General features: G+C 43.4%; 1 protein-coding gene across 5 annotated transcripts; it reads left to right on the plus strand.

The window, feature by feature from the left end:
* Positions 1–3,392: 3,392 nt before the first annotated feature.
* ZBTB1 (zinc finger and BTB domain containing 1) lies at positions 3,393–26,607 on the plus strand. Of its 5 annotated transcripts, none has more exons than XM_030558584.1 (3): positions 3,393–3,503; positions 12,391–14,302; positions 26,119–26,607. In XM_030558584.1, exons 2-3 carry the CDS (start codon positions 12,411–12,413, stop codon positions 26,123–26,125), a joined length of 1,899 nt encoding a protein of 632 aa, XP_030414444.1. In that variant the 5' UTR covers positions 3,393–3,503; positions 12,391–12,410; the 3' UTR covers positions 26,126–26,607. The 5 variants fall into 5 exon arrangements, with proteins under 5 accessions (XP_030414444.1, XP_030414443.1, XP_030414439.1 ...); XM_030558583.1 differs by lacking the exon at positions 26,119–26,607 and adding an exon at positions 24,700–26,112; XM_030558579.1 differs by lacking the exon at positions 26,119–26,607 and having other exon boundaries at positions 3,394–3,503; positions 12,391–14,895.
* Positions 26,608–27,092: the final 485 nt, after the last annotated feature.

The raw sequence follows: 27,092 nt of genomic DNA on the forward strand, positions 1-27,092 counted from the left end.
AATGTTGATAAATGCAAAGCAGCACATATTAAAGGGTAAATTTTAAACTACTCATACACTTTACAGGATTCAAAATTCACTGTATTAACTCAAGAAAGGTATCATAGCAGACAGGTCAATGAACATCTCTGCTCAGCATGTAGCTGCAGTCAAAACAAACAAACAGACTGTTCAGTTCCATAATGAATGAGATGGTGAACAATATGGAGAATATTACTACTTCGTATAAATCAGTGGTGCAGCCTCATCTGGAATATTGTGTGCAATACTCATCATCCCATCTGAAATACAAGAGTGCAGAACTAGAGTAAGTCAAAGAAGGACAGCAAGAATGATCAAGGGCCTGGAAAAACTGTTACATGAAGAAAGATTTAAAAGTTTGGGATTGTTCAGCTTAGAGATGAGTAAGAGGGAACATGATAAAAGTATCTAAAAGAATGCCTGGCACAGATCAGGAACTTCTGTTCTCCCTTCTCATAACACAAGAACAAGGGGACATTAAATTAAATTATGAGGTGGGAAATTCAAAACCAATAGAAGGAAATACTTTTTCACACCATGCTTAATTCAACTGTAGAACTTTTTGCCAAAGGAAATCATTGAGGCCAAAACCTTAACATTCAAAAAGGGATTGGACATTTATATGGATAGTAAGAATAGAAGGGATATAAACCTCACATTTCAGGCCTTGAACCAATCTTTGCCTATTAGAGATCAAATTGAGACCTAGTGTATGGGGCATGTTAACCCACATCTGCCCACTGTAGGGATCTTATCCCCAAAGGCCACTGTCAGAGACAGCGTACTGGGCTAGATGGACCACAAGTCTGTTCCAGCATGGCAATTCTTGTGTTACTCCCTGGCTGATTTTGGCACCTCAAGGGGTAGAGCTTGGGACAGTAGCACTCCCCACCTCTCCCCGAGTCTAAGATGAGAAATGTACATCTAGCACAAGGAGATAGGAAGGACAATGTTCCAGTACAGAATTAAGCCTTTAGTTCTGGGGAAGGGATGCAGTATGGTAAGAGCCTCCAGCATAGGTGATAAAATGGGGTGTAGGATAGGAGTGAGGAGGCCTCCATCACAGGTGGGGAGGGGCAAGCTGGAAATGAGCCTCAAGTGTAGGAGGTGTGGGGAAAGAGTAAGGGGGGGTGGGCATGAGCTTCCAGAAAGGGATAGGGTGGAATGGGGAAACGAGACTCCTACACAGAGTAGATGAGTGAACCCCCTGCAAAGAGAAGATGGGGGGAAACTCTTGGGTGAGGGTGAGAAAAACCTCCAACACCATGACCTAGGATGAATGCAGATGAGACGATGGAAAGAGAGAGATTGATCATCCAGCATATGAGATTGTGGGCGGGGGGATGAGCCTCTAGCAGAGGAGGGGAATGGCGTTTGTGTAGGGAGGAGAGCACCCAGTGCAGGAGGGATGGAGTGAGATTTGGAAGTGGGGGTGAGCACATAGCACAGGAGGGTGGGGAGGAGCCTCCAGTGAAGGGGTGAGTAAGGTGGAGTTGGGAGGGAGGGAGCCTTAAGTGAAGGTAGGATAGGGTGGGATGTGGTAGGGGGATTGGGGTATACTCCCATGCAGGCAGGACAGCGTGGGGTCTGGGTGGGAGATGGGGGTGACCCTCCCATGCAGGTAGGACTAGGTGCATCTGGGAGGGGCTTGGTGTGACCCTCCCATGTGGGCAGGAGAGGGTGGATCTGGGAGGGGGTGACCCTCCCATGCAGGCAGGGCAGGATGGATGTGGGAGGGGGATGGGGATGACCCTCACATGCGGGCAGGACAGGGTAGAGGTGGGGGGGATGGGGGTGACCCTCCCGTGCAGGCAGGACAGGGTAGAGGTGGGGGAGGAAGGGGGTGACTCTCCCGTGCAGATGGCACAGGGTGGATGTGCGGGGGATGGGGGTGACCCCCCCCCCGTGTGGACAGCACAGGGTGGATGTGGGGTGATGAGGGTGACCCTCCTGTGCGGACGGCACAGGGTGGATGTGGGAGGAATGGGGGTGACCCCCCTGTGCGGACGGCACAGAGTGGATGTGGGGGGGATGGGGGTATCCCCCCTGTGCGGGCAGGACAGGGTGGATGTGGGGGGGGGGTCACCCCCTCGTGTGGATGGCACAGGGTGGATGTGCGGGCGATGGGGGTGACCCCCATGTGAGGACGGCACAGAGTGGATGTGAGGTGACCCCCCCGTGTGGATGGCATAGGGTGCATGTGGAGGGAGGTGGGGGTGACCCCCCTGTGTGGGGAGGACAGGGTGGATGTGGGGCGATGGCGTGACCCCCCGTGCAGGCAGGACAGGGTGGATGTGGAGTGATGGGGGTGACCCCCCCATGCAGGCAGGACAGGGTGGATGTGGGGTGATGGGGTGACCCCCCGTGTGGACGGCACAGGGTGGATGTGCAGGGGATGGGGATGATGCCCACGTGAGGACGGCGCAAGGTAGATGTGAGGTGACCCCCCCCTGCAGACAGCACAGGGTGGATGTGGGGTGATCCCCCCGTGCAGACGGCACAAGGTGAATGGGGGAGGGTGACTCTCCCATGCAGGCAGGACAGGGTGGATGTGGGGTGATGGGGGTGACCCCCCCCGTGCGGGCAGGACAGGGTGGATGTGGGGTGATGGGGGTGACCCCCCCGGTGCGGACGGAACAGGGTGGATGGGGGTGACCCCCCCAGGCAGGCAGGACAGGGTGGATGTGGGGTGATGGGGTGACCCCCCCCGGGCAGGCAGGACAAGGTGGATGTGGGGTGATGGGGTGACCCCCCCGGGGCAGGCAGGACAGGGTGGATGTGGGGTGATGGGGTGACCCCCCGTACGGACGGCACAGGGTGGATGGCGGGGGATGGGGGTGACTCCCCGTGCGGACGGCACAGGGTGGATGTGGGGTGATGGGGGTGACCCCCCCGGGGCAGGCAGGACAGGGTGGATGTGGGGTGATGGGGTGACCCCCCGTGCGGACGGCACAGGGTGGATGTGGGGTGATGGGGTGACCCCCCCGTGCGGACGGCACAGGGTGGATGGGGGTGATGGGGGTGACCCCCCCCCCGGGCAGGCAGGACAGGGTGGATGTGGGGTGATGGGGTGACCCCCCGTACGGACGGCACAAGGTGAATGGGGGGGGTGACTCTCCCGTGCGGGCAGGTCAGGCTGGATGTGTGAGGCGGTTGCGGGTGACCCCCCCTCCCGTGCGGGCAGCACAGGGTGGATCTGGGAGGAGGCGGCACTCGGGAAGCCAGGGGCCGCCCGCCATGCACTGGCCGCGGCGGCAGCAGCAGCAGCAGCAGCAGCAGCAGGGCCGGGACCGCTGGCCGCCGCGGGGGGAGGGGTCCGGCTCCGTGCGGTCGCGGAGGAGCCGGGCGGCGGCAGCAGCAGGCGCGGCGGGGCGGAAGTCCTTTGTTGCAGCAGCAGAGGGAGCAGCGCGGGCGGCTTCGACCTCCTCGGCCGCCGCTTCGGTCCCGCGCGGAGCCCCCGGACCCCGCTGGCCGCGCGGCGGGTAAGTGGGGTGCGGGCCCCGCCAGGCGTGGCGGGAAAACTGCCCGCGGCCGGGCCAGGCCGGGCAGCGCGGCGGGAGCGGCCCCAGCCTGAGGCGCGGCGCCCGCTGCACGCCCGGGGCAGGGTGCGTGGCGGCCGGCGGGCAGGGCAGCCGCGGCTGGGCCGGGGGGCAGCGCAGGGCCCGGGCTCGGGGGAAGGGGCTCCGGCAGGCGGGCGGAGGATCCGGCGTGCGGCTGGCGCCCGCTCGCAGCAGCAGCAGCTCCTCCATCGGCGGGAGGTGGGAAGTGACGGGGGCGCGGGCTGCGGCCCGCCTGTGCCGTGGCACATGAGTGTGGTGCCCCCCCATGTAGAGGGGGGGTGGGACCAGCACTGCCAGGGGCACCTCTAGCCGCCATGGGGAGCTTCCTGCCCGTAGCCGTGAGCGGCATGTGGCCTGGCCCCCGCCCGATTCAGCCCGCGGACACCAGCCACTCTGGGGAAGAAAATAAACTAACAAGGCGCCACCCGCGGCCAACCCCCCTCGGCCTAAGGGCTTCCGCGAGGGCCGCCGGAGCGCACAGGGAGATCCGTACCCGGGCCACTTTTAGATCACTGATCGTCACTGTTTCCTTGTGCCCGGTGCTGCTGTGCCCTGAGCCGTGCGGGGGGAGGCCTTTCGGACACTGCCATGCCTGTATCGGTGGGCCGGCCGGCCGGCCTGATCATAAAGAGTTTGAAGCCTGCCCTGCTAAGAGGTGTCTTGCTACCTTCCTCCCTCTGTGAAAGAATTGGATCGTAAGTGCCCTCAGTCCCAGACAGATCTGGCCAGGTCCTCTGGGCTTTAATGATGTGTCTGAGCTATTTTCTTGGGTGAAGGTGAAAAAAAAAAATTCTCTGGCAGATAAACTTGACTTTTGAGGCAGGGACAATAAGTATCGGTTTACAGTCCCTTGTCTAGTATCAGAGGGTAGCCGTGTTAGTCTGGATCTGTAAAAGCAGCAAAGAATCCTGTGGCACCTTATAGACTAACAGACGTTTTGGAGCATGAGCTTTCGTGGGTGAATGAAGTGGGTATTCACCCACGAAAGCTCATGCTCCAAAACGTCTGTTAGTCTATAAGGTGCTGTGGCACCTTATAGACTAACAGACGTTTTGGAGCATGAGCTTTAGTGGGTATTCACCCACGAAAGCTCATGCTCCAAAACGTCTGTTAGTCTATAAGGTGCCACAGGATTCTTTGCTGCTTTTACAGTCCCTTGTCTGCGACCTTTGCTGTTGGTGATGGAATCCCAACCTAGCTGCCGTTAGATGGTCATGGAAGTTAATGCTGCACCTGCAACATTATCCAAAGAAATGGACAGTGCTGGTTGTCGTTAAAGGATATGTCCAGAGATGGACAAAGCACAAGATGTATCCTCTGGCTGTATCCTCCAGTTTTTTCCAGTTGAGTAGTTGTAGGTTTCCTATAAAATGGAGTCAGTATTCTGAAAAGCAGAGAGTGGTTACAGTCCTTTCAAGCTAGTGGTTGATGTCCTTATTAAGAGAGAAATCAGATGCTGCCCCATCCGAGAGTCCCCTCCCTCACCCAGACTCCCTCCCGGAGCCCACATGCCCTCTCGCACCTCAACCCTCTGCCCCAGCCCTAAGCCCCCTCCTGCACCCAAACTCCCTCCCAGACCCCGCACCCCCTTTTGCATCCCAGACCCCTCATCCCCAGTCCCATACCAGAGCCTGCACCCCCAGCCAAGCTCTCACCCTCCAACACCCCAACCCCCTGCCCCAGCCGGGTGAAAATGAGCGAGTGAGCAAGGATGGGGATAAGCGAGCAACAAAAGGAGGGGCGATGAAGTGAGCGGGGACAGAGCAAGGGTGTTTGATTTTCTGCAATCATAAAGTTAGCAACCCTACCCAGAACAGGACTCCTGAACTACACCCCAAGAAGAATCCCAGGACTCTTTCTTTCTTAGCTGTTGAGATTGGACATCTCATCAGGGTTGCTGTAGACTTCTCTTGTTTATATTGGGAGAAAACAAGGACACATTTTTTGTACGGGCCAGTAGATTTATGGTGGAATCCTGGCCCCCTGGAAGTCAATGGCAAAATTCCTATTGACTTCAATAGTGTAAAGATTTCACTCTTAGTTTTCTGGCAAATGTTTCAAGTTCTGCCTTATCACAGTAGTTCACAAGGGAATTCTGCAAGTCCATTTTTAAAATGGTGTCCATGGCAGATACTTGTGTGGGTAGGCATGGCTGTGAGTGCAGATGCAGTATGAGGGCACAACGGCTGATAAGTAACATTCATGTCCTCAGCTATGAAGAAAAAATATTACTGTATGAACATCTGTAACACCACCTAGCATTACCTATACACTTCAATATATATCATAATATACTTAATTCGGATTTTAGTTATTTTATTTACACCAGAAATTTACATGTAGATTCATAGATCCATACAGTTTAAGCCCAGAAGACATCATTTGATCATCTAGTCCAGCAGTTCTCAAATTGTGGGTCGGGACCCCAAAGTGGGTCGCAACTCAATTTTAATGGAGTTGCCAGGGCTGGCTTAGACTTCCTGGGGCCCGGGGCTGAAGCCCGAGCCTCGCCACCTGGGGCCCAGGCCCAAGCCCAATGGCTTCAGCCCTGGGCGGCAGGCTCAGGTTACAGGCCCCCTGCTTGAGGCTGAAGTAGGGCAACCAGACAGCAAATGTGAAAAATCGGGATGGGGGTGGGGGGATAATAGGAGCCTATATAAGAAACAGACCTAAAAATTGGGACCCTCCCTATAAAATCTGGACATCTGGTCACCTTAGGCTGAAGCCCTTGGGCTTTGGCCTTGACCTCCTGACCCAGGGCAGCGGGGCTCAGGTGGGCTCAGACTTCAGTGTAATAATTTTTGTTGTCAGAAGGGGATTGTGGTGCAATGAAGTTTGAGAACCCCTCTTCTAGTCTGTCCTTCTGTATATCAGAGGCCATTACATTTTACCCATCTATCCCTGTGTTAAGTCTAATCATTTGTGTTTAACTGAATCATAACTTCCAGAAAGGCAGCTAGGCTTGATTTGAAGACATTAGGAGAACACTGAAGTAGTTTACTGTACATGCAGCTTGAGGGCATAAGTCAGGGTACTAGAAGAGCTCTAAATATAAAGGCTTATTTTAAAAATATTTTGTGCTAAATTTGGTGTCAGGGTTTTTTCCCACTAGTGTGTTTTCCTTAATATATATATAAAATTCATGGTTGTTAATACATTGCCTAATACAGAACATATTTGTGCAAGAGTAGAGTAAATTATATCAGTTAAGTAACGGTAACTAGGAATTTCCACAAAAATCCATTGTGGCTGAGAAGTCAGTTTACCACTTTGTCAGCTCTCCGTTATGCATTTACTCTCTATGGACCTGATCCAAAGCCTTTTGATGTCAATGGCAAGATTTCAGGGCTTTAGATCAAACCTTATGTCCTTAACTCTTTAATGTCTTTAAATGCACTGTGCTCATATTGTGAATATATAACATGCCTGTAACTTTGATGCTCTCAGCTATCAACTGAGAGTCAGATTTCAGCTCTTGTCAGATTTCAGCTGCTATTTCCCTTATATGTGGAAAGGGATGCTGTATCATCAGAAGAGATCTTAATACTAATGTGGGATTGAAGGCTTAAATGATTGGCAGTTTGGTGATTTTTAGAATCTTTTATCTCTTTCACTGGTTCAAATCCAGTTGAAATCAGTTGTGGTCTAAAGGCTGTTCATAGCCTATTTTCAAAGAATTGATAGTCTTAGTACAGCTCTTAATGAACAGCTGTCCACATCACAGAAAACAACATCACAACTAGTACTCCCGTTGGCAGGCATCCTCACTGATAGCCCAAGTAATTGAGCTTATTGTGTAGCTCTCTAGAGGGTACTTCATATCCTCTGTTTATTTGTTTTTTCTACCATGTGGCCCAGCATGCAAGGGGGTGTAGTGACCACTTGCTCAGCTCTTGTGCCTGCTTACCCACACATAGGTAGATTCCCCATATGTCTTTAATGCACTGGCCTTCCACACCAAAGTGAATTTCACTCTCAAGGGGCACAGCGTCTAAAACAGTGGTTCTCAAACTTTTGTACTGGTGACCCCTTTCACGCAGCAAGCCTCTGAGCATGATCCCCCTTAAATATATAAAAATGTTTTTTTTTAATTTATAATACCATTGTAAATGCTGGATGCAAAGCAGGGTTTGGGGTGAAAGCTGGCTCGCAACCCCTCATGTAATAACCTCACAAACTCCTGAATGGTTCCTACCCCCAGCTTGAGAACCCCTGGTTTAAAATATCTTCTCTGTAGAAGTTATCCCTGCTGTCAGGGTTGAGATATGGTGGCGGAGTGGTGTGGGAACATTTGCATTGTCACGGCCATTGGTATATTGATCTGTTTTGTGGATACATAGGAAACTTGATTCTTCTGGGTTTTCGGTATATCACTTTCCATTAGTACCAAAATCAGAGTTTTCATTTATTTCATTTTGTCCCATCTGATCTTGGTTTCCACAGAAAAGCTGCCAGCAGCTAAGTCTGTGAGATTTCCATTTTGCCTACTCAGCAGTGAAAATGCTGGGTTCTGAAAACCACCTACTAATTTTAGGGGCCCAAATGCTCCTAAATCCTGAAGTCTGTGGTACTTTTTTTTTTAGAAAACATATACAAATTTCAACAGGAACTTTGCCAAGGTCTCTACATTTTAAATTTTAAAAGTGTTAGGAAATTTTTATATCTTTAGTTTAAAAAGTTTTTAAAATCTGTGCCATAGCAAAGCATGCAATTATACTGGGTACTTCCTCTTTTCAGTTAGAAGGCTTTTGACCTATGCAGATATTTGATATAGCTGTATAGCTTGTTTTGTTTTTATATATGCCACATTAACAGTAGATACTGACATAACATCATATCTGTAAATATCAATGCAAAATAAAAGGGAAAATTCTAATGAGAGAAAAATGGGAATTGACTAGTGCCTGGCAGTGGCAAAGTGAAAAGCAGAAAGGTAAAATGAGAGGACTGTGATGATTGTAAATTTAAAATTACAGTGAAATTACCTGATCAGAAATTACACTAGAAATGTCTTTATATATATTTATATAGTCACTTTATCTAAAATTTGAAAATGCTATAGGAACTTGTGGCAGTGGTGGTGCTTTGTCCCCATGTGGGCACAAGTCCAAAGAATAACTTTTTAATGTGTCTTTTTACTGAATATCAAATAGAAAATTATTTCTTGAAGACAATGTGCCTGACACTGCAAACAGAGATGATGACATTCTCTGTCCAAGCGATTTTGTAATCTGTAATAACTATGGTTGCCCATATTGGCTGGATGTATTCCTGGAGGTTTCATCACATGACAGAATCTTTAATTAAAGAATTTAGTTCCTGGAGACTCCAGGACAATCCTGGAGGGATGGTAACCCTAACAATAACTCAGACAGTACAGTTGAATTACTATTACACACAGAAAACTAAGTTACAAAAACGTTATTAAGACCCAAAGTCAAGCACTCAAAGGTTAGAAAATGCCAGAATGAAGGTTGCCTGTGAAGCTTAATCCATTCGTCCTTGTGCATGTGCATTACGATACAGACTTTAAACATATGATCACATACTATTTTTTCCATGTCCCCCTGCCTCATTCAGTGCACAGGATGGACAGTGCTCATTGAACCACGATTCAGTGTTTGTTTTCTCCTTGTTTTCAATGTGTGGCCCTAAGCCTTATTTCCTGTACATCATTCAAATCCCACACTGAAGACAGAATTACTAATTTCCCTCATGTTATTTCTGTGGCACAGCACTGTAGTATCTGGGTGCTTCATAAACATTAATTAATCTTCACAACAGCCCAGTAAGGTGAGGGGTGTTGAGGCACAAAGTTTGAGTTTAAAAATATTCATTAATTTGGGGAATCCAGTTTGTAAATACTAGGGCCTAATTTTTCAGAGCACTTACCATTATACAGCACACTTACATGTTCAAAGCACATCTCCCACTGAGTTCAGTGGCAGCTGTGAGGGCTCTGCGCTTTCCCTGGATATTATGTTGGGCACCCAGAAAAGGAGGAATGCACAATTAGTGACCACCTGTGATGTGACTTGCTTAGCATTGAATGGGAACACTATGGCAGAGGCAGGGATAGAATTCCCGTTTCCCAGGGCAGCATTCAACTCCCTTAACCATGGGACTGTCCTTTTTCTTCCTGCAATTCCCTGCCTCATTTAATTTACAACACACGCTTTCCAACTAATGAAGCAAGGATCCTACAGATAATGTGTGGGGGGCGGGAATAGCTCAGTGGTTTGAGCATTGGCCTGCTAAACCCAGGGTTGTGAGTTTAATCCTTGAGGGGGCCACTTGGGGATCTTGGGCAAAAATCTGTCAGGGACCAGTACTTGGTCCTGCTGTGAAGGCAGGGGACCAGACTCAATGACCTTTCAAAGTCCCTTCCAGCTCTATGAGATAGGTATATCTCCTTTCAGTATACAACCCTGTTTGATTCCCAGAGCAGATCCACATCTTGAGGCAGGATCCCATGGAAAAAATAGTTTGAGATTGTATAATTAAAGACTGTATCACAATGCACATGGACAAGAGGGCTGAAATAAGGTTGCACAAGCAGTCTTAATTCTGGGCTTTCCTAAATTTTGAGTTCTTGACTATGCAACTTCTAATGTTCTTTTAACCTAGGGGTTGTTTTGTTTTTTGGCATGTGTAATTTCTTAGGTTTTTAAAAAAGCAAACTAAAAATAACAAATTCTATCATGTGGCATATGGGTCATCAGCAGGGTTGGAACCTTTCCACCACACAGACCTCTGCCACTTGAGCTAACTGAGTTACTGATAGCAGTAGTAGGTTGTAATCCTATACGTGGATGACACACTTTGCCCATGGCTTTCAGATAGCTGTTGACAGCAGGAAACTTGGGCTCCACTTCATACTGGAGGGAATTGTGCTGATGGGCACAGACTCTTCTGCCCATTCCCCACAAAGTTTGACTCTCTCTCCGTGTCCCCTCCAACGTGTCCCAGCCTGCTTCTTCCCCACACCTTGCTGTTTCCCCATTTCAGTTCCTTTCTCCCTGCCCAACTAGTCCCCCTTCCACCTCAACTCCTTGTTCAGCCAGTCCTCATTCTCCCCTCCTGGCACCTTGTCTGATCTATCTCTCCCTCCACCCCTGGGTGTCATCCTACTCTCAATTTGAATTTGCCACTTTTCAAGTTGTAATAAGGCCAGCTGATAATGTATATCTGTTCTGAACAGACTTTTCTGGTACAGAGGGCGGTTCATAGCTGTCCTCATGCCTTATCACACCTGAAATGTCAGTATCTATTTTATGACCACATCTTCCTTTAAGTTATATTTTAAACACATACTGTGTAGTTTGAACTGAAATTATTAGTAAACCTTCAGTTACTGTTCTTAGGATTTAAATGGTAATTCAACATATTATCACATGAGACTGAATGTACAAAGTAACCTCAGGTCAAATGCACCTCATTTAGAGTCCTATGCATAGGTGCTGGAAGTAGGGATGCTGCCGCATCGCTTGGCTTGAAGTAGCAATAACAACCCAAATACATGGTTTCCGCGTTTAGCACCCTCACTAAAATAATTATTCCAGCACAACTGGGCATATGAAATGTATTTTGTGATTACTTTTTTAAATTCATGATCTTCAGGGGTTGTTGCTTTTTGCTTTGGTTTTGTACACAAAAACATCCAAAGTTATCTAAATGCTTAGAAATGTTGTTGCTTAGAATGTACCTCTTCATTTCAATGAAGTAAAAGATTCTGTTTGAGAAGTAAAATAACTGAATCTGTTGCCACCAGAGTGTCACAGTGTATTAACTAGTGCAGAACAACTTCTTTACTTTTCAGTGTTATGTAAAAACAAAAAAGAAGCTTCTACAGTTGGTGTCACTTTGCTAATCAGATCTCGGAGTAGCATGTCTGGGTATTCACTTCATGCTCAGCTTTCAGTTTGGAGAGGGAAATCTTCCTTGTCCCTGACCCACTCATCAGGAGTCTCTCTGTTCCTACAGGGGCTATTTTATTCTGTATTTGTGCAGCGCCTAGCACAATGGGGTCTTGGTCCATGACTGGAGCCCCTGGGTGCCGTGATAATTAATAATAATAAGCCCTCCTACTGCAGGCATCCAACTTCCAGCCAAGGCCTGGGTGATGTTAGTGATCCATAAATGCTGCTCTTTAAATGGCCATAGGGGATGTTTTGGGGCAGTGTGGAACATTTCCTCCTCTTTAAGGATTGCACATATTGTTTCCATGGTGCTCCCAGCCTCTGGATAGCCTAGGAAGGAAAGAATAGTAATTAAACCTATGTTTCCTCAGTGACAATGCAGCAGCATCACCAAACCAGCCTACCTCACAGTTGTCCAGCTTGAGACACATTAAAGGACTCTGATTTTCACAGGATGAATGCTCAGCACTTTCTGAAAACCAGGCCCCTTTAAAGTATCTCAAGTTGGGCACCGAAAATCTTAGTCACGTTTGAAAATCTTGGCCATATTTCTTGGTTTATTTCCTGATTTGCGTACTAGCAGCAGTATTGTTGAAATCAGTACAGGTGTGGCAGTAAAGTTTATTAGTTAACTGGTACTGAAAATCCAGAAGAGGGAGAATGGAATAGTGGATATTTTTATTTTTCTTGGCACCAGTTTACTGGATTTTCTTTAGTAAGTATTTGTCTCCAGGAAGACCTTTCCGGTCAGATTATAAAAATAGTAAGAATATAAACATGTTGCACCCAAATTGCAGTTCTTAACAATTGTCCTCTGTATTAAAATGAGCTCCCTCTTACTTTCTATGCTTATAACTAAATATTTATTTTATTTTTCTTTTTTTCCACAGGACTGTAATCAGAATACAAGATGGCAAGTACCAGCCACAGCACATATGTCCTTCAGCAGCTAAATAACCAAAGAGAGTGGGGTTTTCTCTGTGACTGCTGCATTGCTATTGATGATATTTATTTTCAAGCACACAAAGCAGTCCTAGCTGCCTGCAGCTCTTACTTTAGGATGTTTTTTATGAACCACCAACACACCACAGCCCAGCTGAATCTCAGCAATATGAAGATCAGTGCTGAATGCTTTGATCTCATATTACAGTTTATGTATTTAGGAAAAATTATGACTGCCCCTACCAACTTTGAGCAATTTAAAGTGGCAATGAACTATCTACAGTTATATAATGTGCCTGAATGTTTAGAAGATATACAAGATACAGACTCCTCTAATTTAAAGTGTTCATCATCTGCTTCTAGTACACAGAATAGTAAAATGATATTTGGTGTGAGAATGTATGAAGACACACTTACTAGAAATGGCAGTGAAGTAAACAGGTGGTGTACAGAGCCACCAAGTTCAACTATAAACACATCCCATAACAAAGAGCCGGATGAAGAAGCTTTGCAGCTGGGCAGTTTCCCTGAACAACTGTTCGATGTTTGCAAAAAAAGCACCATGTCCAAATTCTCTAACACAAAAGATCGCGTGTCACATTCACGCCGCTTTGGAAGAAGCTTTACCTGTGACAGCTGTGGGTTTAGTTTTAGCTGTGAAAAGTTACTGGATGAGCATGTATTAACATGCACTAATAGGCATTCATACCAAAATACCAGGTTTTATGGTATTGAAAAAATTGACTTTAGTGAAAAAGACTCTACTTCTAAAATACTGTCTGCACAATCAGAGAACTATAAAGGGGATACCAGTCAAGCAGCTGATGACTCTTCATCTCCAGTGTCAAATATAACAAGCAGAAAAAGTAGTATAGTTGCATCTGAGACATCAGGTGAAGAAGGAAGTAGAGCCACTGAGAGGAAAAGGATTATCATCAAGATGGAACCAGAGGACAACCCGGAAGATGAACTGAAAGATTTTAACATTATTAAAGTGACAGATAAAGACTGTAATGAATCTACTGACAATGATGAATTAGATGATGAACAAGAAGAGCCACTTTACAGATATTATGTTGCAGAAAAGATCAATGAAAAGAGACGTTCTCGAAAAACTCTAAAACCTCGGTTGTCTATAGATGAGAATGCAAGAAAGTGTTTAAAAAACACAAGGCATCTTAACAGGAAAGTCCCCCCAGTGCAGGAAGATGCGGAGAATGCGCCCTGTGAACTGTGTGGGCTAACAATTACAGAGGAAGATCTATCCGCTCATTATTTATCTAAACACATAGAAAATATATGTGCTTGTGGCAAATGTGGCCAAATATTGGTCAAGGGTAGACAGTTACAGGATCATGCACAGACATGTGGAGAACCCCAGGATCTGACAATGAATGGTATAAGAAATGCTGAGGAAAAAATGGACTTAGAAGAGAATCCCGAGGAACAGTCTGAAATAAGGGATATGATGTTTGCAGAGATATTGGAGGACTTCAGGGACAGTCACTTCCAGATGAACAGTCTTCCAAACAAACAGTTATATAAGCATTCTGCCTGTCCTTTCCGATGTCCTAATTGTGGTCAGCGTTTTGAAACTGAAACTCTAGTTGTTGAACATATGTCAAACTGCCTAGAGCAAGATCTGTTTAAGAATGCTATTATAGAAGAGAATGAAAGAGATCACAGACGCAAGCATTTCTGCAATCTTTGTGGGAAAGGATTTTATCAGCGTTGTCACTTACGGGAACATTACACTGTTCATACCAAGGAAAAACAATTTGTTTGTCAGACATGTGGGAAGCAGTTTTTAAGAGAACGTCAGCTGCGGCTCCACAATGATATGCACAAAGGCATGGCCAGGTATGTCTGTTCCATTTGTGATCAAGGAAACTTCAGAAAACATGATCATGTACGGCATATGATATCTCATTTATCAGCTGGAGAGACTATATGCCAGGTCTGTTTTCAGATATTCCCAAATAACGAACAACTGGAGCAGCACATGGATGTTCATCTGTATACATGTGGAGTATGTGGAGCAAAATTTAATTTGAGAAAAGATATGAGATCTCACTATAATGCCAAGCATTTGAAAAGAACATAAGCATAAACATACTGTAAAACAAGCATTAAGTTGACAGCAGTGGGAACACCAAAGCAAGGCATACAATATAGCAGACAAAAATTGAATGATTGCTGAAAACAAGTCTTTTGTTTAAAGACCCTCTTAATCATAGGTGTCTTTGTTGTAGGGTCATTAAGTATATATCTTTTAAAAGCATCAAGTGTTTAATTATTACATTTTCACTGTTGCCTACTAGCAATTTCTGTTTTTAATTTTATTGTTTTACTAAGTAGATATGATACAAGTCATTATTTTTAAACTGTAGAGTAAAAGCACAAATGTTACCCCTTAACTGACTTCTATTAAACAGTTCTTAGTTTCATGTCCATCCAATGCGTGCTTCAGTATTTGCAAGTGTTGTTTCTTCATGTGAAATTTTAGATCCTGTAGCCATTAATCTGCAGGAGCATAATCATTCCTACTATCAAAATCAATTTAAAAAATGAAAACTGATGCCATGAAATAATTCTTTGCTTTGTGACTCTACAGTCAGCACAGTGCTAGCTGTCCGAGTATTCAGATTCTTAGCATCTTTATTGAGATTCACGTCCCCAGGCATGCTGGTCAGGTTGGATAGGCTAAGTAAAACTGCAGTGATATGGACAAAGGAAGAAATAGAGAATTAAGACTACAAGTAAAAGAATTCCCATCTGAACAGCCATTTTCCATGCTTGATACTCTAGCAGAATTGAAATGGGCACTTCCGATGCAGTAATGCTTCCCTTCAGTTGCCTATCTGTATCTGCCTGAGTATTTATAACCTATTCATCACAATGGAATCTGACTGTTGAGTGTGAAGAGACTGCTGAGCTTTCTTAAGGAGTGCAGCAAAGATGTTTTATGCCCTTTCAGAATCTTCTCACATACAGACCTCTTTGAATCTAGTGAAACCCTAACATATAGAGTTTATCTGTTTTATTTTAATGCAGTAAAAAACCACTGCATGTCAGCTAAGGCAACTTGGTATTTGAAAGAACAACTATGAGCCTGGGCTGGAATCTTAGACACCAGCTGTATAAACAAATACTAACTGCGTGGTTGTTAATGATGAAATCTGTGATAAGCAGTGGCGAACAAAGGACATTTGAAAAAACAATAACACCACCTACTTCTTATGTAGTACTTTTCATCAGCAGATTTCAAAGTGCTTCACAAAGAAAGTCAATGCCATTTCACCATTTTACATATGGGGAAACTGAGGCACAGAGCAGGGACATGACTTGCCAAGGGTTGCCTAGTAGGCCTGTGGCAGAGCTGGGAATAGGATCTAGGTCTCCTGAGTCTCAGTCCAGTGCTGTAGCTAGAGTATCTTTGCCAAGGCTAAGTTTTGAAACTTTGCCATTTTTCAAAGACTGTGATTAATTTGTAGCTCATAAAACAGAATGTCAGAATATATAAATAAATGGATAAAGTTCACCTAAAAATTGCATATAGCTACTTAATCAAATGAGTATTTTCAGATGCTGTATCAAATTTCTGGTTTTATATTTTATATATATATATATATTTATTATAAGTGAGTTTTAGGTTTGTAAACAAACATAATGTGACTGTCTTTCAAGCTGGAGCCTGATACACTAAAGGAAAAGGAAAACTTGGGTCTTGGACCTGCTATCAGTCCTGACCATATGGATCCAGTTATAGCACTGGGGCTTCAACATTTCACATGCAAAAAGTACTGTAACAACTTAATCCTGCATTTCTTTTATACCCCCAAATCCCACAGAAGTCAATGACAGTGGCACTGAACAGCACCCCTAACATTAATGCATGCTAGTGTTTCCATTATTCCAAAGATTTGGGTTTTTTTTCCAAAGATTTATAATACTTCCATCCCAATCTACATTGATCTGAAACTTAACATATCAGTCCAGAGAACAATCAGGTTGGCTGGTTTAAATGTTGTTTTTTGCGTCAGTGATTGGTTGTCGGGGTGAGAGAACCAGCCAACTTATACATTGGAAAACGAAATTTCAAAGTGGCTAGTTAGAATGGTGTTTGAAAAATAATTACTGATCAGTGAGACATTGTAATGGCAATATTTTTATAAAATGTTTAGGTCACCTACAAATTCTCAGACATTGGAGTTACCTCTTGATATATGAACTCCAGCAGAGCTGATAGAGCAGCCAAGGGCACTAACAGAGAACTTGTGTGTGCAGCCGAGTGAAAGAAGAGTATTGTGGCATGGGGTGCGCTGAGAGATTTGGAATGTTGTGGGGGATGCCAGGCAAAGATTAGAACAGCACAGGAGCGCAGACCAAATTAGAATAGTGCAGTGGGAAGTGGAGGGCAAAAAATCCCAAAGGAGAGGGAGTGGATAAAATGTCCCATAGATGCTTGAAGGAACAGAGAGTGAGTGTGACTCAACTTGGCTGGGAGAGCTGTCAGCCTGGATTACTAACTCACTGTGGCACCAAACTCTTATTGCAGTTTGTGTACTAAGTATAAAACAGACTTATGTGCTGAGTGGGCTGTTGTGGCACAGCAAGGCTTAGATAAAAGATTGCACTGGGCCAGAGGACTGAAAATAGACCGTAAAATTTAGAGGATGAAACACAATATCTAACCAATTGTCCCAGAATACACTGAATAGCTAAAAGAGTGATTCAGAGACCCCTCTGCATTGGGTCAGGAGCCATGTTTGATATGTGTTAGCCTGAACTTGTTAAAACCATGTTTTATACAGTCAGCAAACACAGTTTGATACCTAGTGTGGATGGGCCACAATGGCAGAGGAGGTTTTAAGTTGTGAATTGAATTGTCCTATTGTACATACTATGTTTTTTCAGCGATTCCCCAGAATACCTGTTTTCCCATTGTAGGCTGTGTTGTAGTGACCTTTCCCTTCTCAGTGAGGTCTGTCTTCAGTTCTCTCTAAAGCCGTCCAACAGCTCTCTTTCAACCAGAGGAGTTTGCTGGAGGATGATTTGATGCAGTCCCAGCTTTTACCCGCTTGGGCAGTGGAAGAACCAGAATTCCTGAGTTTACAAGTATGTGCACTGGAAATAATGCTCACTTTGTGATCCAGGAGAGTGAATTGGAGCATCATGGAGAAGTTCAGAGAGGATCAGGCAAAGAGGCACAGAATGGTTGGAAAGGTCAAGAGAGAATGAAAAGAATCAAGAGTTCCTGTGAACAAATCAAAGGCAGTAAGGACAAATCAAGGAGTACTAACTGGGCTGTGGAAGAGATGGGGAGAAACACTGTTGTAGGGATACATGAAAGCAGGTATAAGAACAGCATGAGAAAAGTTAAAAGAAAGGCCTGGAGTGGCTGATAGGATTAGAATGGCAAGAGAAAAGAAAAAGATTGAGATCGTGCCAGTGAGACAACGGAGTGGGTGAAAGGGAGCTAAACAAGAGTGCAGACCATTTAATAATGCTGTCTAAGGGCAGTGGAATGTTCTTCAGAGAACATGATGATATGGATGCAGTAAATACAAAATTACCATGTTCCTGCTCCCCCACAGTGGTATGTAGTGTTTAAAAAAATATCCCATTAAAGAGACAGATGCTCAAAAAGCAAATACAGCACTAAAGAATGTTGAAACACTTTCAGTAAAATAAAAACACATCCCTGGAAATCTCATTGTTACTTGAAAGACAGTGAAGGAGGAGCAGAAATCCTTGATGTAGAGTTCTGTTTAGCACACTTGTCGTTTATTCTTCTCGTCATAGTTTCTCTGTATCCACTTCCAATACTAACTGGAATCCTATGCACGTTTACATTGTATATATGTAATTCTGTAAATTGCTTGGGATCTTTGCAGATAAAAGGTGCTATATACGTGTAGGACCATGTTTTAGAAAATACCAATAGTTAATTCTTTTTCCAAAGAAAAATGAGCCTCTTTTGATTCTCTGCCTCTCCCACCCCTGTATCTTCGGGTGCTTTGTTGTTCCTATGTCCAGTGATTTCTCGCTGTTCTCCTGCTGCTGCTTTCCACATCCTGGCAGTGGTGTGGGCTGCAGCTTTGAAAAATATTTTACTGGCAACCACATCTCTGCTCTCAGGACTTGCTTAGAGCTAAACAGGGATCTGGAATGAGCTTTTAAATAGAACAAATGCTGTTAAGCCAGCTGTAGTTTTGGTACTGCACAGGCAGTTTCACATTTTTAAGAACTTGTTTTTAAAGGTTTCCTTGCAGCTAAGCTATTAATTTAAAGACCTGACAGAAATGGTTCTTAGACATGGATCTGACTCATACTCATGATTAACAACTCTTTATCTCTGTACACATACCCACTCTTTCTTGATATGGGGAAAAACCACCAGATCTACATAAAGTCAGAGAGACCTGTATATAATCCCTTTCTCTGTTCAACTTACCCTTCAGATATGATCTGGGAAGCCTTTTTTGTTCTCGATATATGCTGGCTAGCATCCCCCCCACCAACACACACATTCACTCAGTGGGAAGGGGAGGTTTTCATTCCCTACAGCTCTGATAGCATAACTGTTGAGGCTCAGAGGGGATAAATACCTTATGGACGTTAAGAAGAGCCATGGAGTAGTGGCTTCATATCTGTTAGTTGCAAAATAGGGGCTCGCCTATCTAATAGGGGTAAGAATCAAAACTTTTCTAACTTCCTTAATTCTAACCCAGTTATTTTCAAGACGTGGCCCCACAGGATGAAGCACATGGCTATTTTGAATTTTTAAAATAAGCTGGCTTTAAGTTAAAAGCTATTTTTTAAAAATTAGGAACATATTTTTAGAAGCTCTTTCTGTTCTTAGTGACTAAATTACTCTCCTGATTTTCTTCCAACTTCAAAAAAAGTAATCTTTCTGCTAACTATTCTTGAGAAATTTCAGTTCAAAGGATTTTGAGGAGGAAGAGGTTAGAAAAATGTGAAAATAGACGTTATAAATTAAATGTTTTCCCCAGTCTTATCTATAGAGTCACTGCCATGACTCTGAAATGAATTGTGAACTTTTTTTTCCAAAAAGAAAAAAATCTTAATTTGTAACAGAGAAAGAGAAAGCATGATTCAGGAATGGATTCATCTTGACAAAAATATTCAGCACTGAAAAGAATAGCCTTTGCTGCTTTTCATAGGCTTGAGTGAACTGGTGCAAGCATTCAGTTGAAATGTTGCTGGAATCTGCCTTTCTTCATGTCATTTTTGTCTACGAATAACTCATAATATTTTCTCAAGAACTGGTAGTGAAACAATATTGTGCATTATATTTTCAGTGAGACTGTTCCCAGCAATGATACTTCTTTGTGTGCATTCTTTGTGAATATTGGGAACTGTAACTATATTAGGGAGTTTTACATGAGTGTATTTAAGAAAAATGCCATACATTCATGGGATGAGAAATCACTAGCTGATCACCTAAAGCACAGGTTTTCAGCTGTCCATTTATTTGGAGTGTCCAGCTTGTCCCCAAATGGGTCACAAGGGCCTGAATTTCAAAAGTGTTGAGCACCCTTAACTCTATCTCAAGTCAATGGAAGCACTTCTGATAATCAGCACTGAAGTGTATCAAATTAAATACACACAATTAGTGGTCACTTTAAAAACATGGGCCTGTCTCAGTAGGATTGATTTCTTTACTCATTTTAATTCTTCTTCATTCTCATCTTTAAGGGGGAAACAAGAAGCCTTCATCCTTTGTTAATTTCTTTTAAAATACTACACCAGAACGTTTTCATGCAGATACAACCACAAAAACAATGCTGCTTTTAGCATTTCCTGTGGGAGAAAAGAGCTAGTTCTTGCAGTTCATGAAAGAACTTTGATAACTGTGTCCAGTCCTGGTGCCTTCACTCAGCTTTTATGCCAGCTAATTAGCCATTGACATCTATGAGAGTTTTGCCTGAGTAAGTGCTGAATAAGAATTTAGTTGTAGATATTATGCAGCAGGAGGTGAATAAAGAAAATTTACGAGATTCTGTAATTGGCATAAGGCCCCTCAGATGAAATGAAAAGGTTCTGTCCCCAAATTCCCAACTCCCTAGAGATCTGTTTGGATTGTAGGAATCCACTGGAAGCAAAGGGTGTCTGCACTTCTTTTGAGCTCCCTTACCTGTCTCCTGAGCTTCAGGGCAGAGTGCTTTCAATGGAGCCACATTGCTAGAGTTGTTGCAACATCAGTATTGCCAACCCCAAGTGTTCAAAAATCATGAATCAGGCTCGAAAAATAATGAGATTGGCTTAAAACTCATGAGATTTTATATATGAAATTTTCACTTTCACATGAATCTGGGACCTAGTGGTTTAAGAAACAAATGATAAAATTACAAGAGTTGGCAACACTGCAACAGGCACCTTCCATTTCCTCCTCCTCCTTCCTACCACAAGTAGAAGTGGTTATCAGAGTTAAATCTACTTCAAAACTGACAGGCAGAACAAAATGATCCTGCCCCTCTCTCCAAAGCTGGAGCCCCCGAATCTGTGGAAGGGCCTGGAGTTGAATAATTCCAGAGAGGTGATACTCCCTCTTGTTTCCCTCAGATAGGGATTTGTATGGCTTTATTTTCCTATGTATTTGCTGCTAAAATTGTAGAAAACTTTGTATGAGACATTATGGGCTGGTCTGCACTGAAAATTACGTTAGCATAGCTAATCTCAGGGGTATAAAAAAATCCATCCATCTAGTTCTTCCGTCAACCTAACTACTGCCTCTCAGAGAGGTGGATTAATGACAACAATGGAAAAAACCCCTCTGTCGCTGTAGTGAGTGTCTACACTGTAGCGCAGGGGTAGGCAACCTATGGCACGAGTGTCGAAGGCAGCAGGCGAGCTGATTTTCAGTGGCACTCACACTGCCCGGGTCCTGGCCACCGGTCCGGGGGAGGTTCTGCATTTTCATTCATTTTTAAATGAAGCTTTTTAAACATTTTAAAAACCTTATTTACTTTACATACAACAATGTTTTAGTTATATATTATAAACTTATAGAAAGAGACGTACCAACGTTAAAATGTATTACTGGCACGCGAAACCTTAAGTTAGCGTGAATAAATGAAGACTCGGCACGCCACTTGTGAAAGATTGCCGACCCCGGCTGTAGCGTTTTAAGTGTGGACATACCTAAAGTAGCATGACTCAGTCCAGGACTGAATTGGAATGCATTTACACAAGTAGCCAGTTAAGGTTATGCTGGCAGCCTTAATTCTGACATATCCCAACATTTGAGTGCACCTGTAATGTTCTGTTAACAAAGCAAATTCACTTTGTAGTGTAGCTTTGGCACTAGTCTGCAGCACAACCAGGTCCACACTTCAAAGTTTTGTTAGAATTCCTATGTGAAAAAATCCCCCCCCCCCCACTGACATAGCCATGCTGGTAAAAAAAAAAAAAAAACCTATGTAGGTGCAGCTATAGCAGCCAACGAGTCCTTTTACTGATATAGTTTATGTCATTTGGGGAGGAGATTTATGTATACAGCCAAAAGATCTCCATTTCTCAGAATAAGGTGGAACTCCACCAGGGGGCTCTGCTAGTATAGCTATACAGTTATAGCTGTATCAGCAAAGCCTTGCGGAGTAGCCCCAAGTAACAGCATTGGGCCTGATCTATAATGGTTTGGGAAATAATAGTAGACCCTTTCTAACAAGGCTTGTGTTTAATTGCAGTTTATTAGCATGTTAATGTGGGTACTGCTGCCACAGGCCTATGTGTTTGGTATTAAAGCTCCAGGGTAACCAAAAATTAGCACAAACAGAAAAATCAGTCAATTAAAAATCAGTCACTTAAAATATCTGAAAATTCAGATATAATGCTTCAATTCCCCTTGCTTTATTTTGATTGTGAGAATAAATAACCTGTGTGACAAAGTTTCCTTTTGGGAATGTATTTATCTGGTCAAAACAGTGTGGTCAGGACCCAAAATACAAACAGACTACTCAAAATTAGCTTGAAGCAGAGCAAATAACAGCAGAAATTGTCTGTGGCCTTGTGTACCTCGCTAACTATCTTGGTCTGCTACACAGAATCAAAACAAACCAGTCCCACAATGTGTGTTTAAATGAGCTGTGCACCTTCCATGCACCACAACTCCATACCTATTCCTGCTTTTCTCCCTCACCAGGGGGACAGTGGGCATTGAGAAGCTGCTGCCACTATCAGCACAGTGGGTGCACTATCTCCCTTATATGTTTTAACGGCTTTTCCTCAATCTCTGATTTCCATTTAGAAAGTGGTGTGGGGAAGGAAATTTTTGACCCATTGTGTCCTATTTTCCCTGGCTGAGTTCTGGAAGATGGCCCTTTAGAATTTTTCCTTGGCTGGCTAAATCACCAGGCTTGAGAAAATCTCTAAGTGATAACATTTATTATTTTTACATGTTTGTATAGGCCAAGTCTGTCCCCTCGGCCTGACATAATTGCAGTATATACAAAAACAATAAGTAGCTATACAGATATAACTTAGATAATGTTTTCACCCCTCTAACCATGAGGCCAAGAAGCGGCATCATGGCTAGAGGGGTGAAGTTGGCTGTCCAACCCCTCATTTTGTTTACAAACAGCAAAATAATCACAAATTTGCTCTGATTTTAAGGAAGCTACAGAAGCCTACACTGTTTATAGTTCTCTCTGCCAATGTCAGTATAGTTCTGTTTCTTGTGGTTGTGTGGGCTCCATCTGGTGGTTAATTTAACACGTGTACACTTTTATTTAAACAGTTTATTTAGACTAGTTGAGACGTGAATATTTGAAGATTGCAGAATCAGATTCTGCCGATTTCATTTAAAACATCTGCTGTTAGGGAAATTGGATGACTTTACAGATTGGTAATAGGATACAGAGCTTTCTACTGTGGCTGACAAGTTCAAATCTAATCTAGCTCACTAGAGGGCTTAAAGTCATTAGCAATGGCAACTGTTCACTGGTTTGCAAAGTGAGCTGGTGGGGACAGCCCAGTATATACACTACCACTATAGTTGGCACTAATCAACAACCTTTTTGCAATCTCATCAGAAAGATCGAGCATTAATGTGCGTGATGACTAATGCTACCTTCCCACTTCGAAAGGTGGTCCCTGCAAAATGGCTTTGTGTACTTTAGAAGAGTGGTGGAAAGAGGTTTACAGTGCTTCTGCCTGAGCTCTTTATGATCTGTGGATAAATAGAGATCTTTGATTTTACAAGGTTATCAGTCCAGCACCTCGTATAAACATTAATATCCATAGAGAAAATTAATAATTTGGTATGATTTTTCTCACTTTGAATGCAATCAGTGCCTTTTTCTGAACAAAACAAGGGCATTTCTCTACCTCTAAATGGTCAAATCAAAGCCATGAGGCATCCATCAGTTCAATGAGACCTACTGGAAAGCATCACCTATCATCCAGTACAGAAAGTTATATAGACATACTGAGTCCAATAAAGCTGTGACTTAAAAGAGATGAAGTGTACACATCAGGTGTAAGTTCATCAGAAAATGTATGTAAGTAACGGATGTAAGGAGTGCTCCTTACACCAATTTGACAATCAAGAAGGTGCAATTTATACACCCATAAGGCAAAAGGCAACGTACCAGGAAAAGCAATGAATAGGATTATCTTTACAGTTTACATCCACTTCTGTTTTCTGGACAGTTTACGCCTGATGTGTAACTTATGCGGACACTTGTCAAAAATGCATTTGGCCTAGAGACTTTAAGGAGAGTTGCAAGTGCTTACCCCAGGATTGAATTTGACGGAGTAGGGCTGCCTGTTTGGGTTCAATAGCATTTTTACAACATAGCTCAACAACAAACTGAAGAGACAAAGACAAATAGGGAGCATTCTTTCAGAATGGTGACTGCCCCAAGCTATGAGGAGACCAGCTGCAGGGAGGTAGCTCTCTCTCAACCACTTAGTCAAGCCATAAACCACAAGTCCTTACTAAAGTGTTGAGAACTGGATCAAAAAGAAGGAATGGCAGCGTATTTAACCAAAATGAAAAGTTCACTTTTGGAACAAACTTGGGACAACGTGTAAGATTAATTGGGAGTGAGGGAAAAGAAAAGTCTTTGTAAGTAACATGGTTCCCTAACTTGATGTCCATTTTGAGTGCAACTGAAAAAGTAACATCTAAAGCAAAAACGAAACGTAGAGGGCGGGAAGGATACTGGGGTGGCATCTGAGTGTGGGCTTCTGACGCTTAATATTTTTCTTGCATTTCTTTTGTGTGGCAGTAGTGAAATAGGGACATCTAAGCTTCTGAAGAATTGAAAGATCCAAGTTTGAAGAGGACCTAGGGGAGAGGCAGTCTGCAAAAGACTTCTTTAAACTCAGAACCACATATGCCAGACCTGAACTGGCACCATCTTTGCCTTCCTGACAGACTACACCAGTTGGTAATGGCACCAACAGCAGAGTCAAATTAGAGTGCTCAGTAAAAGCCCTTTGGGACTTGTTTCCATATTATATTATAAAACTGACTTACTGGTGACTCTACTTGCATCTCTGGAAAACAAACTGAAATCTCATCTCTAAGGGCAGATAACCGTAGGAGTCATATGCTAGGTGTTGAAGACTACACTGAAATGGGCTAGCAAGCCCTGCTAATCACTTGATGCAGTTCTTTTCTAAAATAAAAGTTGCTAAGGTTGCCATCAAAACCTTTAGACTTTTAAAAAAATTTAAAACTTCATCAATACAAATTACCAAGATCTAATTTTAATATATTCAGGGCAACTACAATAATAAATTGAGAGTTAAAACAACATCCACGTTTGTTCTAGTCTGGAGAATAAGGTAAAACCCCCCAAAACTACATGGGGCCATGTGGAAGGATACAACTGGCATTGAGGCTTCCAGTCAAGAGAGGTTTCTGAGTCAAGAGAGGGACACTTTAATTTGCCTGTTGCCTCCCTACTGCCATCACCAATTTCTGATCTTGATACTGAAGACCTGTGAAGCACAGTACTTGTAAGTGGGGGTAAAGAGATAGTGCTGGAATCCTATTACAAGACTGGTGAATTAATGTGACAGATGGATCGGCTGTGGACATGAGTGAATGTGAAATAATCTTCAAAGGAGACAGTATGCACTTTGTTCTGTATGCAAGCCTTGCAAGGCGGGCCTAAAGGAGAGAAGGAGGCATTCATTTTCTGACTCAAGCATCTCAGCATTCCTAATATTTCCAGCTAAATTATTGAGAATAGAGCACAACAAGGCATTCAGTGTTTAGCATTCAGGGTTTGGACAGACTTAAAAAAAAAAAATTGAGCTCCCCCCTACAGATCAAAATGGATCAGATTCAGACATTTCAGTAGACTAAAAATATTCATTTAGCATTATGTACTGCTATAGCTTTGCATCTCACTGATTCTACTTGTGGCTGTAAAAAGATGTTATGCTTTTTTTTTTTAGCAATAATTGTTATATAGAGAAGTGTTTGTGCATATTTTTACTGATAACTTGCATTTGCTTACTTCTCTGACACACTTAGCATATTGTTTATACTGCTGCTTGTATAGGCCATGTGCCTAGGTTTGCCTTTCTCTTTATAGTTCTATAAAGTAGTTACAGTATACAAATGCTAGAAAAAATATTAAAGTATCTGTGGGGTTGGAATGCCTTATTTGATTATATACTCCTAAACATTTTAGCAGGTAGAAGTGTAAAGGGAGATCAAGAATACATTACAGCACCTTTAAAAGATCCAGTACTGCTGGGGATGTTCATGAGTCTGACCCTGTGGCTATTTTAAAACAACAGAAAAAAAGACGATTCAAGTGTGAACATGAAGAAAGGGGAGAGACAGAACCCACTGAAGGGTCCCTCAGGGAGAAGACACAACATAGCTAAGACATTGACAGGAAATGGAGCTAATCTTCCAGAGAATGGGAAACCTGTAGGACTGTCAGGACTTGCAATACCTACAAGGCAAGAAGAGAGAAATGTACACAGCATTAACGGATAACAGCCCTTGCTGTTTGGGCCTACCCAAATTACTTATACAAAGGGAGTCTGGAGCAGGCTGCGACAGCTGTAACATAGCAATTATTGGTAGTCTCTGTAAAACAGCATCAGGAGGCATCCCGGGTTTTAAAGGTATTACTTTAATTCTTAATTCATGCTTTGATACAGTGTCTTTAATAAAATTTTATTATTCAAAAGTCCGCTTATTAATCTCTTTTAATATCATCTCTTCTATTGCCTGGGTAAAAGCCAGCACAGCAACAGAATATAGCTCCAGCTAATACCTGCATCCTCTGCATTCCTGAAATTTTTCCATTTGCCTGATAAGATGGACAGTTTGGGAAACTGAGGCAATACACAGTGAAAACAGAGTAAAGAGAAAAATAAGAGAAATCTGTAGCTCTGATATAGTCTCATTCTCTCCAAAGTGCTTTACACTAAACATAAGCTAATTGAATCAAAATGAATAAGAAAGATGTATTTCAGAGTAGCAGCCGTGTTAGTCTGTATTCACAAAAAGAACAGGAGTACTTGTGGCACCTTAGAGACTAACAAATTTATTTGAGCGTAAGCTTTCATGGGCTACAGCCCACTTCATCGGACGCATGTACTGATTGATGAATATAAAGTAGGTAGTTAAGCTATATTTGCACTAGATCTT

Source organism: Gopherus evgoodei, chromosome 4 (genome assembly GCF_007399415.2).
Source record: "Gopherus evgoodei ecotype Sinaloan lineage chromosome 4, rGopEvg1_v1.p, whole genome shotgun sequence".
Classification (NCBI taxonomy): domain Eukaryota; kingdom Metazoa; phylum Chordata; order Testudines; family Testudinidae; genus Gopherus; species Gopherus evgoodei.

Coding starts and splice junctions, on each gene's coding strand:
- ZBTB1 (XM_030558579.1), top strand. CDS start 12,411: ATGGCAAGTACCAGCCACAGCACATATGTCCTTCAGCAGCTAAATAAC.